Below are 16,560 nucleotides of genomic sequence, written 5' to 3' on the forward strand. Positions count from 1 at the left end.
CACTTCTCACATAGATAGAAGTAACTGCAGACCGTGCATCTGAAAAGATAACAGGAATTAAGACGACATGGGAGCGCAGTATGACTTTTTAATTTAGCGTTTTATTTAAATATTTCACTCATTCAGTTCATCACAGTAACAAAAGTGTCAGGTTTTTGTGACAGTCATTTAAAAAACACAACATTACAAACAGGGTGCTACATTATGCATCCACAAAACATTTCATCGAGTACTTTTCCCCGAAATCCATATCGATCAAATACAAAAGGAAATGCAAACATAAAAACACAGAACATAAAAAAAACAAACATATATATATATATATATATAGATATATCACTTAATAGTTAGCTTTGTACATAAATACATACTTTAATGTTTTGTATAAATTAGATCAAATGTGTCCCAAACCAACAGGAACCGATTCATTTTTAGCAGCATCTTTGGCACGTGTTGCCAGAGCGGAAACACCTGATTAGTTAAAAATGTCCTTTAAAATAAATACGAAGCAAACAAAGGGAAGCACCAGGATTGTGTTTTAAGTTAGCCTAAAGAGGGAGTCTTTTAAAAAAAGGGAGCGTACAACAAGCCTGAGCTTTGTCATTTTAAATGTAGCAACGAGCACTTAAATCATTCGCTATGCTTACAAATGAAAATCATTTCCACTGCTAGTCATCGTCATTAACGGTAAAGTTTAAGTCTCCGTCTGCCTCTGTTGCTGTGTGTTACCAAGACTGTGCTCATTCTTCCTTGTCAAGGGGTTATAAATGACATATCCATCCAAGGGGCAGCAGTTTGATTTCCTTAGGAGCCCATCCACACAGTCTGCATGGAACTGAAGTGTGTGAACATGCGAGGGGGGGGAGAGGAGGGGACTGTAAAAAGGTAGTCACAATATTGTTTCAGTGTTGTGTTAAAGGTAAAAGGTTTTACCTTGTGCTGGCAGGGCAGAGTTCGGACATGTTGGCCCAGGATAAAATCCAGCAGACAGATCCGACACTGCTGTCCCACATCCAGGAGCCGAGCCCCCGATTTCACCCTGACTGTAGGTAGACCGCGCAACACATGTTCTGGCACAGGGTCTGCAGCTTCAGGGATGATGCTGAGTAGCGAGATTGGACAGAATATCATTAAATATCAACTGAGAAATGTGATCACATGTCTCAGGTATCAGAAGCGAGGACACTTTATAGCTTATAACTTTATATCAGCGGCAGGAAACCATCAGTGTTCAGAGTGCAGCTAACCTTCATCTTCATCGGACAAAGATAAAAATAAAGGTTCTGGATGTAGTCGATAACTCACCTGTCATTTTGTGGCTGAGAGGACGCCCCCCTGGTTTCATCTCGCAGGTCCTCGACCACAAGGTGCCACTTCTTCATCCTGTTCTGTTTGAAGATTAATCAGTTTGTATTTTATTCAGGTGTACTTCTTCAACCCTCTTAGAGTAGCAGGTATACTACCAGAAGTATAGACATGGACAATTAACTCGACAAGGGCCGACTTCATCAGGTATTTACAATGTAATATGTACTATATTATTAATGCAATGTCTGCAAGGCTGATCTGAATCTTTGGTTTTTAAATCAAGACTATTATGTTGTAATGCTTGAAGCCTGATGTGGGAGATTAGCTGACGCAGGGCAAGTAATATATCAAAGCTGAATCTAAATAGCTTACTGTACGTGAAGCAAATGGATGCTGTGGGTGGCAGCCCTTCTTTGAGCACTTCTCACATAGATAGAAGTAACTGCAGACCGTGCATCTGAAAAGATAACAGGAATTAAGACGACATGGGAGCGCAGTATGACTACCGTCAGGATTACAAAATCTACAATCTCTCAATTTACAAAAAGGATATACAACACAAAAACAAACTCAAGTTGTTTAGGTCACATACATTTATGACTACCACTTGCTTACTTAAAACATCTGCCGGTGACAGGGGAGACCCTGCACCTGTGACAGGAAACTCCCAGGTGTCGTTGTGACGTCTCTCTCTCAGCAACACTGAAGAGCTTTGCTGCATTTTTCACCTGCTCCTGGAGTAACGTCAACGAGCTGAAGTCCTCCCTGCACAGAGGGCACTTCACGGTTTCTTTGAATCCCTTGTGTTCCGCCCACGCCTTGATGCAAGTGATAGTGAACACTTTTGCCACAACCGAACCTGGGGAGACAAGGACGGCACATGAGATAGCAGGAAATCTGTCTGCACAATGCTGCAAATAAACATTTTCCACATCATTTATTTGTGTTTGAAAGAGATATCCTCTTCTATGAATATCAGGGGACTTGAATCTAATTTTACAACATCTGCAAATCTGTGCTGGTGGTTTCCGCTAGAGCGGGATGTGCTGTAGTGGGACTGATAATGCTTTATGGGGTCATGTTCTGGCCACTAGTGCAGTGATTTTCAACCACTGTGTTCTGTGTTCGCCTCAAGGAACAGGCAACTTTCATGAGAAAATCTACAACGGTGTCTGCGAGAGCTCTCAAAGCTAGTAGCTGAACTCGTAGCCAAATCAAAAAAGCCACACACTGTGGCAGAGACACTAATACTACCTGCCTGCAAAGCCATTGTAAATGAGCTGCTCGGCCCTGACGCGGTTAAAGAAGTAGCCAAAGTGCCTCTCTCAGATAACACAATTGCCAGACGTATTGATGACATGTCTGCAGACATCCAAAAGGTTGTTTCGGTAAAGATACGCTTGATGAGTCTACGGACATGAGTGGACATGCTCAACTCTTGGCCAATGTGCGTTTTGTGGATGGAGATGCAATCAGAGAAAACTTCCTATTTTGCAAGGTATTACCAGGAAAAACATCGGGTCACATCAGAACATCTTGAACAAGGAGAACTTCAGTGGGAAAACTGCACTGACGGAGCAGCAGCCATGGTCGGGTCGAACCAAAGGCTTTGTTAGAGTGAAAGAGAGACAACCAGATGTTCTCATACATCGTTTTTTGCACCGCGAGGTGCTCATTGCGAAGACTTACCAGCAGACCTAGCTCCTGTGATGGATGATGTCATGCGCATGGTAAACTTGGTAAAGACAAAACCTCTGAAAAGCCGCATATTTGCATCTTTATGTGAGGAAATGGCAGCGGAGCATAAAACCTTATTGTTCCATACACACCTGCAGTAAGACACGGGCCGTTTTCCCTCTAGCAGATCTTCTTGGCAGATAGGGCACACATCTTGGGCTTGGATCACTTTCTGGCAGACACTTTCAGTGGGACCATTTCTGGTCCGGTGGTCTTTGTGTTGGTGTAAACCATCGAGCAGCTTCGAGATCTGTCCCTCCAGAAGTCCATGCTGAAATGAATCTAGACCAGAGGTGTTTTTAACATTGCATGACACCAAAAATAAGTGCACAGCTTAATATAGTATTAATTGAACTCTAGCTTATTAAATCGACATTGTGATGTCAATATGAGACATCTTCAGAGGGAATTATTAAACAGGTTTTGATGACCTTTTATTTATTCAATCATTTTCAATGCGTCACAAACTAATCAAATCGTTTAACAATGTAACTGAGAGTTCAAAACAACTTACATTCATGAGCTATTGGCAGTTTGAATCTTCGCATTAAAACCCTGAAATGATAAAGATTAGAGATTCATTCTAGTTAGTAGTGCTCTGATAAATCCACATTCAGTCACTAGTAGGTCTGGATATTGTGATATAATTAACTAATAAATGTAAATTTGTAAATAACAAATGCACGTATTTACATAGACAATGTGAAGAATTGTTAGGTACTAAATAAAGCTCAACTCACTCAACTGTCTTATCATATCAGGGATAATTGTGACTCATTGTGAAACTGATATAAAAACGGATGTAACCAGGAGGCGGGACGTTTTTCTGTGGAGCAGGGGAGAGAGAGGCTGCAAAACAGGAACGTCTCTCAGCTGTGAATATGTTCCATGCTTGACATATTAATAAATATATCGATTTAACTACAAGTTTTCTGTGTTGATTCAAGCTCCGATTTCTTCAACTTTTTCCTAGATTTCTTTAAATATATATTAGTTCCGTTTCACAAAAAAACTAAACTATAAACGACTTTTAGTAAAGAAATGCTATTTAAATAAAGTGATCTCTGATTGAACACTAAGCATTTCATTTACATGTTTTATACTTGGAACTAAAGTACTAAACAAACAAAAAGTACTGAGACGAGATACCCAATCCCCGTTATTGTGTCTAGCAAAAAATGTGTGTTATTCATACCAGCAGATGTGTTTGCATGGCACCTGCTCCTTGATGAACACAGAACAAGAACACGCATGTGGGTCACCCAGGCACACCTGCACAACATGAAGACTGGAGTAAGGACACAAAACATGTTGTTGTGAGTATTATGCATCCTGAATCACAGAAAGATTTACCCTGAAGGTCGTGGTCTCTCCCTCTCCGAGCAGAAACCTTGTTGGTCCGAAGGTTTTCAGGACAAACATGGTGGTGTTGAGGGCTTGCTCTTGGTGGAAACGCACTGCATCACTGACAGTGTGCCTCCAGGCACTTCTCCTGAACATCCTGCAGAAGATAGATATGCATCAATCACCTACTCTGTAAAATGAGGGTACATGATATCTAAAACTGCCAGGAGGTTGCAATGGGTGCTTTGGATAAAGTTAATACTAATTATTTGTGTTCAGTTTGGCTTGGTACTGTAGATATACATCTTAAAATAGGGTTTCATGTATCTATTTCACTTTATCTCCACCATACAGTTAATTAATAAGAGAATAAATACTAATACAATAGTTTACCTGGATATTCCTCAAGTTTGCTTCTGCCGAAACCAGGACACACGTGCGTTTAGCTTTATAGCTTACAGATAGACGCGGGAAGGGGACGTCAGGTAGCTGTTAGCTAACTAGTTAGCACGACTAATATGACTTATTTTAAAACGGAATATTACTGCCCCTGGAAGTAGCTCGGAACTCCTAATGTATTGTAACATTTACACTGTCTCCTAAGCTATTACATAGCCAAACATTATCCCGTTTTAAGAAATAAAAACGACGGTTAACTTGTGACTATGACAATGTTGACTTACTAATTAGTGCTAATTATATACACCTGTTCACTACTTCCGCTTAATGCAGCTTATTCTGTGAAACAAACGGTAACTCTTTTAGTTTAACTAATAAAAGTATCTCAGGTAATACGTAACTTTGTAAAGACCAGCTGCAACTTACCGTAGTTACTTTGAACAGCAAGTTTAATAACGGATTTAACGGACGATGCTGTTGCTAAGCATCTTCTGATCAGCAGAGGGCGCCGTTGCTAAGGAATATATACCCGCTTGCTGATTGGTCCGTTTTGTGCTTCTAGATTGACAAGCAGATATTTAATGAAAATTACCCTTTTATTGATAATATATTGTATATTTCTAATACATTCAACAGCCAGGGACTCTTTCTGGGAACCTGTTGACCTGATATAATTATTTATATATTATATACTGCCACTTTACCTTCATATACTTTACTTACTGCTTATTGTATATACACATTTATTACTTCTCTTTATGCATATATTTACTATATTCCTGTTTACATCTCTTTAAATATATAATATTCATTTATTTATATTTAATCCCTAATATTTAACGTGCACTATTACACGTCTGAGATTCTCATTTCTTTCTTTTTAAATATATATGCTATTTAATGAGCATTGTTGGAACTTGAGATCCAAGATTTTCATTGCCAACAACTGATTTTCTGTCATTATTGTGCATATCATAATAAAAAACTTCAATCTTATTCGTGGTCATTTAAGTTTTAAGTTTACTTTACATCATATATTATATATCATACATAATGTAAGTGATACATTTGAATAGTAATCAATTACATGAGCAATTGTGTAATGGCCATTACTCTGTAGGGGTGTCCCTCTATCTGCCTCCACAAAAGGCAAGCATGTGATGTCATCCACAGCCCCAGTCAGTTCTTATCAGGACAGCTCAGTGTCGCCTCTGACTCTGCTGTGAAACACACACGCTGAAGGACTACTCTTCTGTAATCTCCAATACAGTTGTATTTCTTTTCCTGTAAAGCTAAACTCCCCGACTAAAGGATTACTCTTCAAGAAGTGGCAAGCTCTTAGTTTTGAATATTTTTCTGCTCCTGCAAAGGTAAGTTTCTGTAATAGTTCCCGTGTTTCAGACTGTGATTGCTGTTCAAGCACTGTGGTTACGGTGCTTCAAGCAGGGCAAATGTTTGCATGTTATACTTTAGGACGTATGTTGCAGGACACATGGGGAAACAAGGATGCACATAATTGTGTTAAGGGGTAAAGAAACAAAAGCAATATATCACAAAACACATGGCTAGAGATTAGAGAAGAAGGCTTAGTGTCAGAGTCAAACCCTCTTTGAATGACTGTGTCTAACGTTCAACATTTTAAGGTTCGATAAAGAGTGGATCAGTGTGTAAATCCTCGTGTTCTGGTATCATGAACTGTTTGTTATTCCAAATGAGAAGCCCAGGATTTGGGGAAAGTGTCACTCTCATAATGTAGCAGGACATTTTCTTGTTGAGTTGTGTGTATTTGTATAAAGGCGTTGGTTGGCTGGTGTTGCAGACTAGCGTACGCTTATATTAATATGGTCAAATCTCAGTTTCTGTACATATTTGGAGCTGCGACTGTCCTTCATATGGCAGCGCACATACAAATAGTGTCTAATTCTGCCTCTCTCAGGTCAGTCAATCTATAGCTATAGCTGGTTGACTCCCCGGACCTGATGAAGCACAGCTGCAGAAAAGGGAAGAGGCCAAGGGTGCAGGGGAAACAAGGTCACATGGCGAGGAGCCCGTGCCCTAAATCCGACTGTCTTACTTAGAATGTGTTGATAAGGATTCAGAGCCATCTAGGGGATCCATCTTTTAGTTTATGGAAGGCCTCGCTTTAGGATGAAAGTGGCAGAATGGAAGGTGACTGCATCTCTGTATTCACGTGTCGTGTTGATCAAGCTTCTAATAAACCTTCAGTGTAAGACATCACTTCGGTCTCCATCAGCGTCATTAAGAATTTAGCGACTCACAATTGCTCCACATTGGGATCAGAATGAAGCATTTCGTTATCTATACTGTATGTACAGTGAGTGAGTTTGCAGCACATGCTCTGCATTTGCCACATTAATGTCTTTTGGCTAAACCTTAGTTAAACTTGCTCAACATGCATAATAAGCATGCAGGAAGGAAGCTGTGGGGGACAGAGGAAGCAAAAGGCCACATCTGTAACCCTAACATCCAAAAAGGGAGACCTGCCTTCACAAATTAAAAACATGGCGTTGGAGACGTAGTCGTACTGTCAGCTTTGTTTACGTGACTTTTAATTAGGGTCTTGTAAGTGATTGTATTATCTGTTTGCATTTTCTTTGTAAAGCACCTTGAGCTGCATCTCTTGTATGAAAAGTGCTCTTTATATCAAGTAATATTCTCCTTTTCTCAATTACAAACGACTGTCAGCGTTCCTCAGAAAACCCACGATGATCAGAGCGCAGATGGATCTAAACTGCGTCATGTCTCTCCTGGTGCTGTGCGCCATCAATAAGGTAACTGTGCAGTGGCTTATTGCATATGTTTTACTGTATTTCATGTTTCTTAGCCATGCATTGGTGACAATAAATATGATCTCATGTGTCTAAGTGTTTTTCACTCAGTCTCTTCTTGTCATTTCAAACTATTTGATTTGCTAAATACTCTAATCCTTCGAATGCCTTCATTAAAGGTGCACTCCAGTGACTTAGTATTACACAGCCATAAAGTTGAGGGACTTGTGAGAGACATTTTAAAAGAAGAATGGATGAAATTGAAGCAGCAGAGGCCGAGATATTAACCTTTAGGTGCTGAAACCTGATCCTAAATTTCCCATAATGCAACTTCAAGGATCTACATCGTGTATTTTACCTACTTAAATCCTCTCTTGCTTGACAGTTACACTCTAGTTTGTGCGTGTTTGTGTATCTATGTGTGTTAACACAATGCTCTCTCTAAAGCTGCTGGTGGTGGCGAGCTCTGAAGATGATTACCCGGAGCATCTGAACCATCGGGGCGAACATCACTCCACGCGGAACCAAATCGCCAAGGCCCAGCACGAATGTTTCCAGAGGATTGTGAAAGAATCGCACCGCAAACCGAAAACAATCGGTGAGAGGATCTCAAATAACGACACCGCTATTTTCCATATGAAGTCAGTGTAACATGCGACCTTTACTGCCAGCAGGGCCGGTGTGCAACATGACGTGGGACGGGTGGCTGTGCTGGGATGAATCTGAAGCCGGACCAACAGAGCAGAGCTGTCCGGACTACTTTAAAGACTTTGATCCTCATGGTACGTCTCTTCTGTGACAATATAATAACCTTTACTTCCTCTCTTATGTCTGTATGTTAGCTACAGTTAGCTATAGTTTATTCTGCACACAAACAGAAATGTAAAATTGTGTTTGCAAACTTGTGTACAGCCGTGGCATCCAAAGTGTGCGCAGAGACAGGCGAGTGGGGACGCCACCCCGAGAGCAACAGGACGTGGACAAACTTCACAAACTGCCAAGCCAACACGACGCATCACGGGACAGTAAGGAGGAATAAAGACGATATAAATATATAAAGCAGCTTTTACTGTGAAGTCGTATTCATTTTGTTTTCCTGCAGGCGGCAATGACTCACTTCTACTTGGTCATGATTGGTCACGGCCTGTCGCTGGTGTCGTTGCTCATATCATTAGGGATATTCTTCCACTTTAAGTAAGTGTGGCACAGCTTTCTTTCTTTGTTTTTGATGTCATGTATATGAAACACATCTTCATGAGCTGTAAAATGACTGTTGTTTAACTTCTCTGAAGACTTTCATGATCATCAAGCCAATGACTTGTGTCCTCAGGAGCCTGAGCTGCCAGAGGATAACGCTGCACAAGAACCTCTTCTTCTCATTCGTGCTGAACTCCATCATCACTGTCGTCTGGCTAACAACAGGTGGTGAAGAAACAGGGACACACGTACAACGATTCTGTGAGTGCTCTGACCTTCTGCATTAAACCACATATTCGTTGTGAGTGAAACATGACGGCTCATTGTCCCTTCTAGGCAAGCTGCAAGCTGCTCATGTTCATCCACCTGTATCTGTTGAGCTGTAACTACTTCTGGATGCTCTGCGAGGGCATCTACCTGCACACGCTGATCGTTGTGGCAGTGTTTGCAGAAAAACAATATCTCATGTGGTATTATCTGCTGGGCTGGGGTGAGAGAAGACTCATGTAAACATTTACATTCGCACGATATTACGATCAAATGCCGTAAATGTTCTACTTGGATTTTGCAGGTTTTCCACTGGTGCCAGCGGTGATACATTCAATAGCTCGCCACTGCTACTACAACGACAAGTGAGTCTTCTTAATCATCATAACCATTTCTAAATATATCACTGTACCAATTCCTGTATAATACGATGATGTCATCCATGCATTCGCAGATGTTGGGTCAGCTCAGATACTTCCTTGCTGTACATTATCCACGGCCCCATCTGCGCCGCATTGGTGGTAAGAGTCCCTGAGGGAAATCCAGATGTACTTACTTCTGCCAGGACTGCTATGCAGCCGTCACTGCGTCACACTTCAGTCTAACACATGCATCTCCTGTGTGTCTGTATCCAATGTAATGCCTTTTGTATTGCAGGTGAATCTGTTCTTCCTGCTGAACATCGTTCGGGTTCTCATCACCAAGCTGAGAGTGACGCACCAGGCCGAGTCCAGCCTGTACATGAGGGCCGTGAGAGCCACCCTCATCCTCATCCCTCTGCTCGGCATCCAGTTTGTCCTGCTCCCCTACAAGCCCCAGGATCACTGGGTCGTTGAGATCTACTTGTACGTCATGGAAATCCTCATGCACTACCAGGTCAGAGTGCTTTTTAAGATGCATCATCCGACACATTGCTTTTAACCAATAACAATCACAAGTGCATGATAGTTAAATCTCCGCTGTAGGAACAGACTTGTTGCATAACTGCATGAAGAGCGTGAACATGTGACACTGTACGCAGCTGCTTGAGCTTAAGGGATTTCCTATCTTGTGTATTTTCTCAACATACTCTTTTCTTCTCATGCAGGGTCTCTTGGTTTCTACAATATTCTGCTTCTTCAACGGGGAGGTGAGTTATGAGCAACATGTCACATTTAAAGCTTAGATTTTGAATATGCTTCCCATTCGAGGTCCGAGAGTCAAAGTTGATGCAATGACCCAAACCCATTGGCCTTTCATCCATATCAAACTGCAAAAAAGTGCTAAATGAAACTATATTTTCCGATGCTGTGTTTGCATCACATATATAAGAATACAAAACAAGACCTGACCTCTGTGACCTCAGGGCGGCTAAAGGTCTGGATCTGGTATTAAGCATTTACCAAAGATAAGATGCATCCGTGTTACGTCCTCTGTGTGTCTCCTCCTGCAGGTGCAGACCGTCCTGCGGAGAAACTGGAACCAGCAGCGGATGCAGTTCGCCGGCACATTCGCAAACGCCGACTTCTTCCGCTCAGCCTCCTATGTGGCGTCGTCGCTCACGGAGGTTCACCGCTGCTACAGCATCGAAAGCCACACCGAGCACATGAACGGCAAGAGCTACTCAGACATATTCAGATCGGAAAGCCCTTTCGTGTGAAGGTGGTACGTCAGGTTCACTGTTTCTTTGACTTCTCCCACGATGTTTCCAAGATTTACGTCCTCTTGGAGTTTTACTACTGTTCATGGAAACAAACGTGCGTCTTCTTGGACGCTTCTTCCATCTCCCAGCCAAAGAAAACTCACATATCTTTCACTTTTTCTCACAAATAGACGAAGCGTGAGACTGAAGACACTGTTTTTCATCCTTCTTCGACATAAGGAAGTCCCCATGAATCACTGTAAAGCATTAACTTAAAGAATTAAAGCTTTTTTGCATCATGTGGAATAAACTTGAAGAGCCATCGAAGCTGTGCAAAAGAAAGGCAAACAAGGTGGAAAGGCACATTTATGCCTTTCAGGAAGTAAAAGAACAAAGCACCATGATTTCTGGTGTCAGTACTTTACAGAACTACACGTGTACAATTAAAAGAGAAGTACAAACACACGACAAATAGAAGAAATAAACAGCTAGCTTGCTTTTTAATTAACGGCTCAGAATATAATGCGAGGAGAGTTTTCTATTTATGTATTATGTACTTTTAGCTAAGTTAAAAACAAATAATGAGGTTCACAAAGAAATGTTGTTATTTAACATTTTCTCATCACGTCTTCGATAGCTACACGTTAAGTTAGGCTCACTGTTTTCCTCGCTTCATATCTGATTATTCCAAAATGCTGGAGAGACCGTGAGTCACATGTGTTGTACATATATTTGTGTATGAATATGACATATCAAGGCACAAAATATGAAGCCTTTAGTGTACTTTGTATATTTCCCCAGTCATCTAGGAACTCTTGTATATTACTTATGTTAGACTGCAGCTGGTTTATTAATACTATAAAGTTTTTTAAAAAGATGATTTGACGAGGAACTGACTCACTGATAAGATAAAGTCCGTCGCCTCAAGTGAAAGATAAGAGGAAACTTTCCTGACGAGTGAAGAGCTGCTGGTTTCGGCCTTCCAAAACAGGAAATACACTTGTTTCTGTTTGTTCAATATGAACAGGGTTAGCTTAGCTTAGCATAAAGACTGGGAACAGGGGGAAACTGCTAGCCTGGCCGCAAGCATTACTTCTCCACATCTTTTTAACTATTCCTTTTGCAGCAATAAACCTTTTATTAAAACTTGCTAAAATGCTTAGAAATATTCTTTTCTCTTTTGGAATCACAGAATATTTCTGTCATTCATAATAATGTGTACTATAACAATTTACAAGACAGTCATTTCTGCTTTTTAGTAAAGGAAACTCTTTTTTTAATACACAGTAAAATCAATAATAATAGTGTTTTGTATTGCTATTAACATGGGCTGCATTGGAAAAGAAAAACATATATTTCTATACTAAAATGGTCTAAACTCAAGGTTCACTTACTGGCTTCCTGTGGAGCTTTCAACCGTATTCTACTGCCTTCCTCAGCATATGTAACTTGCTCAGGTGTTATTAAGTGATGTAAAAGGGGTGTTATATGGGGCAAGGGTGAACTTCAGTCTGACTATAGTTCTATTCGCTGAAGAAGTCCATGGGACACAATCAAAAGCCCTGCAAAAAATCTAGTAAGTGAACCTTGAGTGTAGAATATTTTATAAATAAATACATCTGTGTTTTCCCATGTTGGAGGTGTTACGCAAGATCATTTTAGTCACAGTCTGAATCTCATTTTTTGTAACATAGCTTGTTCATACTGAAGTAATAATGTTGTAAATAAAAACAAGCTGTTTCAAACTGAGATTCAGAAGAAGAAGAAAAAAAAAGAGTGTTTGTGATTCTTTCCTTAATCTGTTCCCTTCGAAAACAAATGAAAGAAAATATCTAACTGTGTTTTCTTTCCCACATCTTTAATTAAGGGTGGGATTTCCTTGTGTGACCTTAGAAAACGTTTCCCACTGAAATGAATATTGTTTCCAGACAAAGCAGGGCGTGTTGCTGTCTGTTCCTCGTCCAAAAACTTATATGTGACCAGGTGCAATAAGGAAGTCCCAGAGGAAAAGTGCTATATCTATCCTTTAGTGCTTCATTTATCACACCCAGAACAGAGACGCTGTAAAAGCACTTACCACGCCACTTTTCTTTCGTGATGATCAAAAGCATGTGTGTGACGATTTATCATTGTAATTGATATTTACGAGCTACTTGCCTTTCATAGTCATGACCTCAACCCACAAAGGATTCTGCGGTTTTGGACAGTGCATGTGTGCAGAACACTAAACATGTGACGTTTTTAGAACTCTTGCATCCTGTAACATCGAGACGAGAGATAGTATCCTGTGTGGTTTCTCAACAAGTGCATGTGAGAGATCTCTGCAAAGATGTTCTCGTTGTTTACCTATCACAACGCCAGTCCCAGCGCCCTTTATTTACCATCAGTGGAAATCAGACCAGTGGATGTATTGCAGGCTTCCTGTTTCTAAGAATACTTGCCATTGAACTCTTGATCCGTCGGCTCTTGTTGCTGGTAGCAAACACTTCCTCAGTCTCATGACTAACACTTGTTTACTGCCTTAACTTCCGCATGCTTGTGCTGAAACTTAAAGCATTTAGCCGATGTTTTGTGTGTATTTCCAACGTGCAACGTTCAGGGACACTTCCACAGGAAAGTGGAGTGGAGACATACTGTAATAAGCCACATGAGCGCTCTCATGAGCAGCACATATAGCTGCAGAAAAGTTGTAGAAGTTGTAGAAAACAATCACATAAATCTGCTCCACATTTAATTTGGCTGACGCACTAATCTGCAGTAATTTCCCCGGAGTGAGAGATTAATTTATGTAACACACAGTGACTCATCCAACCTTAGTACATTCTTGACGACATCAGATTGTCCCGATAGCAGGAAAGGATTAAACATCAGCGTCAGTGTTAAACATCTCCATTTTTAATGAAGGTACAAACCAGTATCTATCTCTAGGGCCAAGGGACCAAAGTAAAGACGATTTAAAACGATGAATACAATCTCACTTCAGTCAGTGAGCTGAACATCTACAGAAAGGCCCAAACTTTTTCAATTGGTACATATTTATGTAATTCCACAGAACATTATGGAACAAACTGCAACTCAGATGAGTTTCCTGGACAATCAAATGGACACGTATCATTTATAATGAGTGGAAAAACCCTTTGATGCACAAGATAAGTTGCATTTTACCTTCCCAGCAACAGTAAAAGTGGTATATTTGTTTTCCCCACTACATACTTTCATAAGTAATTATTCATTAATTGTGACGTTGTTTGATTTACTGCTGAGTTCTGGGAAGTGCAGCACAACAATCACCAAACATAACATCTTTTTTTGCGTCACAGCTTTACAAATGTATCAGAAACACATCTGAGGAAACACTGATGACCTTTTTCTCAAACTTGAAAAAGGTTGCAGCAGTTTCCAGTAACTCCACTTAATTACAAACCCACGCTGTTTGCAGCATTTTCTGGTTAAACCAAATTCACAGAAGAATGATCTGCCATGCACAAACACACATACCATACACACATCTGGCTCGTAGCGTGATGGGACCACTTGTGCATGGGGATGTCTCACTCTAGAGAACAATGGAATGAGTTCTTGGCTGTGCTCGAGGGTGTGGAGGGCGTACAGTACAGGGGCTGGGGTGAGCAATGTGACCCGGCTGTATGGATGTGACCCGGGCCTGGGTGGGACCGCAGGAAGTCTGCGGCTCGCCGCACGGCCCTTTCAGACCGCCGCTGCAGGGTCAAGAATTATCTGAGCGGCTCATCACGGAGTGATGTCAACACTTGGTTGTCTGGTGGCTTCGCTGCTTTGGTGTTTCTGGAGGGACGTCATGATCAAAAGTGTGAACACATCATGTGGATAGTTCATTTCCAGAGTTCTAGCCAGGGGTGTAGTGCTCTCCTGCTTTACTCTTTTTTTTGTTCTCTACAGCTGTGGGCCAGATGTCACCACCTTTCACCCCAGCTGCATCTACGTGAGAACAAGAAAGAAAGGGTCTGATTTCTATTATATCAGATTTAAATAGGGTTTAAGTTTCTCACATTATATACATTAGCATCATTTCTGCTGTCAGGGTTGCACCACGCTTCCAGATCTCAGACATTTGACCTTTGGTTTAAAAACCCATGAAAATATATCCAAGTTTTAACAAATTTACATTACATTACATCACATTACATTACAGGTCATTCAGCAGACGCTCTTATCCAGAGCGACTTACAGTGAACTAACTACAGGGAGTCTCCCTGGAGCAACTCAGGGTTAAGTACCTTGCTCAGAGGTACAATGGTGGCAGCCTGGTATTGAACTCACGACTTTCTGGTTTGGAAGGCGTACCACCAGACCATCACCACCCAATGAATCATAATTGTGATCAAAGAGCAGATTAGGTTCAACAACATGAACTCCAGGTATGAACGTGATCTTACTGCCACAGGGAACAATGATGGAGGTTCTTCCCTTTGCAGTTTGGTCGTGCTATTAATTTTTCATTAATCTAAGACATCACGCCCTTCAAACGTCAGACATTTGGAATAAAACTCTTCAAAACATCTCAAACAATAAAGCTTGTTGCAGTTTTAAAGAGCCCAGTTCCTTCAGCGTAGGCCGGCGGGCCAGGATCCACTTGTAAGAGGAGTGTCGTCGCTCTCGTCTTCAATATCGTGATGCCAACAGGAACTCCCTCGCTCCTCTCCCAGTTTCCTGCCATTGTTCTCTCCCCTACCACCAGGCACATGCTCCTCCCAGGATCTGGGAAAAGGTGGGATGTTAAAGCGGCCCATTTCCCTTTCGATCAGCTTCAACCTCAGCCGGTGGAGGAGGGGTGTGTGTAGAGAGGCAGCACCCTGTGAAGTGTAAAGACCTTTGTGTGTGGGAATTATCATTTGATATGTTGGGAGAAACCAGCGATTACTATTAAAACTTCAGGCTGTAAATCATACATTTTACAGATGAATTCAATACCCCGGACGTCCACATGGTAGCTAAATGTACACTTATTTTCTCCAGAAGCTCTCGGACTAATAGGATAATTAACTGTTTGAATACAGAAGTAGAAATCTTCTAAATCTACAATAAACTAATGTGTAATTGTACTTGCAAAACCTATGAGTAGTGGCAACATACTCCCACAATAACCTGCAAACTCTAATGACAAAGTAAACTTAATACTTTGATATATATAATAGTTTGATCCTTTGTCATGATCTTCTAGCAGTGTTCTTTAAGTGTTTGTGAGGGGCGTTGGGAGGTGGGGTTGGAGGGTGCACAGGAAGGAAAGGAGTAGCTGGGCAATCTCATAGAGGCTCCTCAGCGAACAAGAGATCTGGATCTGGGCGTCGCTGCCAAGTCATATCAGGGTCGCAGACTCCAACGGTGCACGCTTGGATGAAGCAGGCACAAACATCACGTGGAACTACATCAGGCTTACAGAGAGACTTCACGTATACATGCAAGCAAGCAAGGGGAGATAAAAAAGTAGAGAACCTCTGGCCTTATATATTATCTAACAGCTTTCACCCTGCACCATCATCAGGTCAAACTTGATTTGTTCAGGACAAAAGCAAGATCAATTCCCCCAGTGACATTACAAACGGTTAGATACTAAAGTTAAAATTGTCATTTAACACAGAAACTCATTTGAATGAGATGATGAGGATGTTTCAGTGAGTGTAGCCAAGTGATATAATGAATGCATGATTAAAAAAAAACTTAAAATTAAATGTGAAAACAGTTGTATGGTTTCTCTTTTTCGAGTTAGTGAGGTTCTGTAGTTATCTGGGATTTGAACACATTAAAATCATTTAAATGGACTTTGACTTCCAGGAAGAAAAGGTGTGTAAAGGTTTGAATCAGTTTTCAATTTATAAATCACCTCAAGCAACATGGAAACAAATCAGTCCTACACTGTCG

The 16,560-nt window shown here is 41.0% G+C and overlaps 2 protein-coding genes across 2 annotated transcripts; one reads left to right on the top strand and one right to left on the bottom strand.

Annotated features, from left to right (window-relative positions):
• Positions 1-337: 337 nt before the first annotated feature.
• zswim2 (zinc finger, SWIM-type containing 2) lies at positions 338-5,113 on the bottom strand. Its single transcript, XM_029451178.1, is given in 11 exon segments — positions 338-835; positions 934-1,102; positions 1,306-1,388; positions 1,681-1,765; positions 1,924-2,141; positions 2,143-2,167; positions 3,138-3,327; positions 3,560-3,600; positions 4,241-4,317; positions 4,399-4,546; positions 4,783-5,113. Coding segments are annotated over 10 exon segments (1,176 nt in total). The 5' UTR covers position 4,546; positions 4,783-5,113; the 3' UTR covers positions 338-694.
• An 873-nt stretch (positions 5,114-5,986) lies between these two features.
• calcrlb (calcitonin receptor-like b) lies at positions 5,987-12,432 on the top strand. The gene is given in 14 exon segments (XM_029451163.1): positions 5,987-6,158; positions 7,478-7,580; positions 8,025-8,175; positions 8,252-8,359; positions 8,490-8,602; positions 8,680-8,771; positions 8,908-8,998; positions 9,000-9,035; positions 9,111-9,264; positions 9,346-9,406; positions 9,496-9,562; positions 9,699-9,917; positions 10,129-10,170; positions 10,474-12,432. Coding segments are annotated over 13 exon segments (1,407 nt in total). The 5' UTR covers positions 5,987-6,158; positions 7,478-7,514; the 3' UTR covers positions 10,681-12,432.
• The last annotated feature ends 4,128 nt before the right edge of the window (positions 12,433-16,560 follow it).

The sequence above is a fragment of the Cottoperca gobio genome, chromosome 2 (genome assembly GCF_900634415.1).
Source record: "Cottoperca gobio chromosome 2, fCotGob3.1, whole genome shotgun sequence".
Taxonomy (NCBI): domain Eukaryota; kingdom Metazoa; phylum Chordata; class Actinopteri; order Perciformes; family Bovichtidae; genus Cottoperca; species Cottoperca gobio.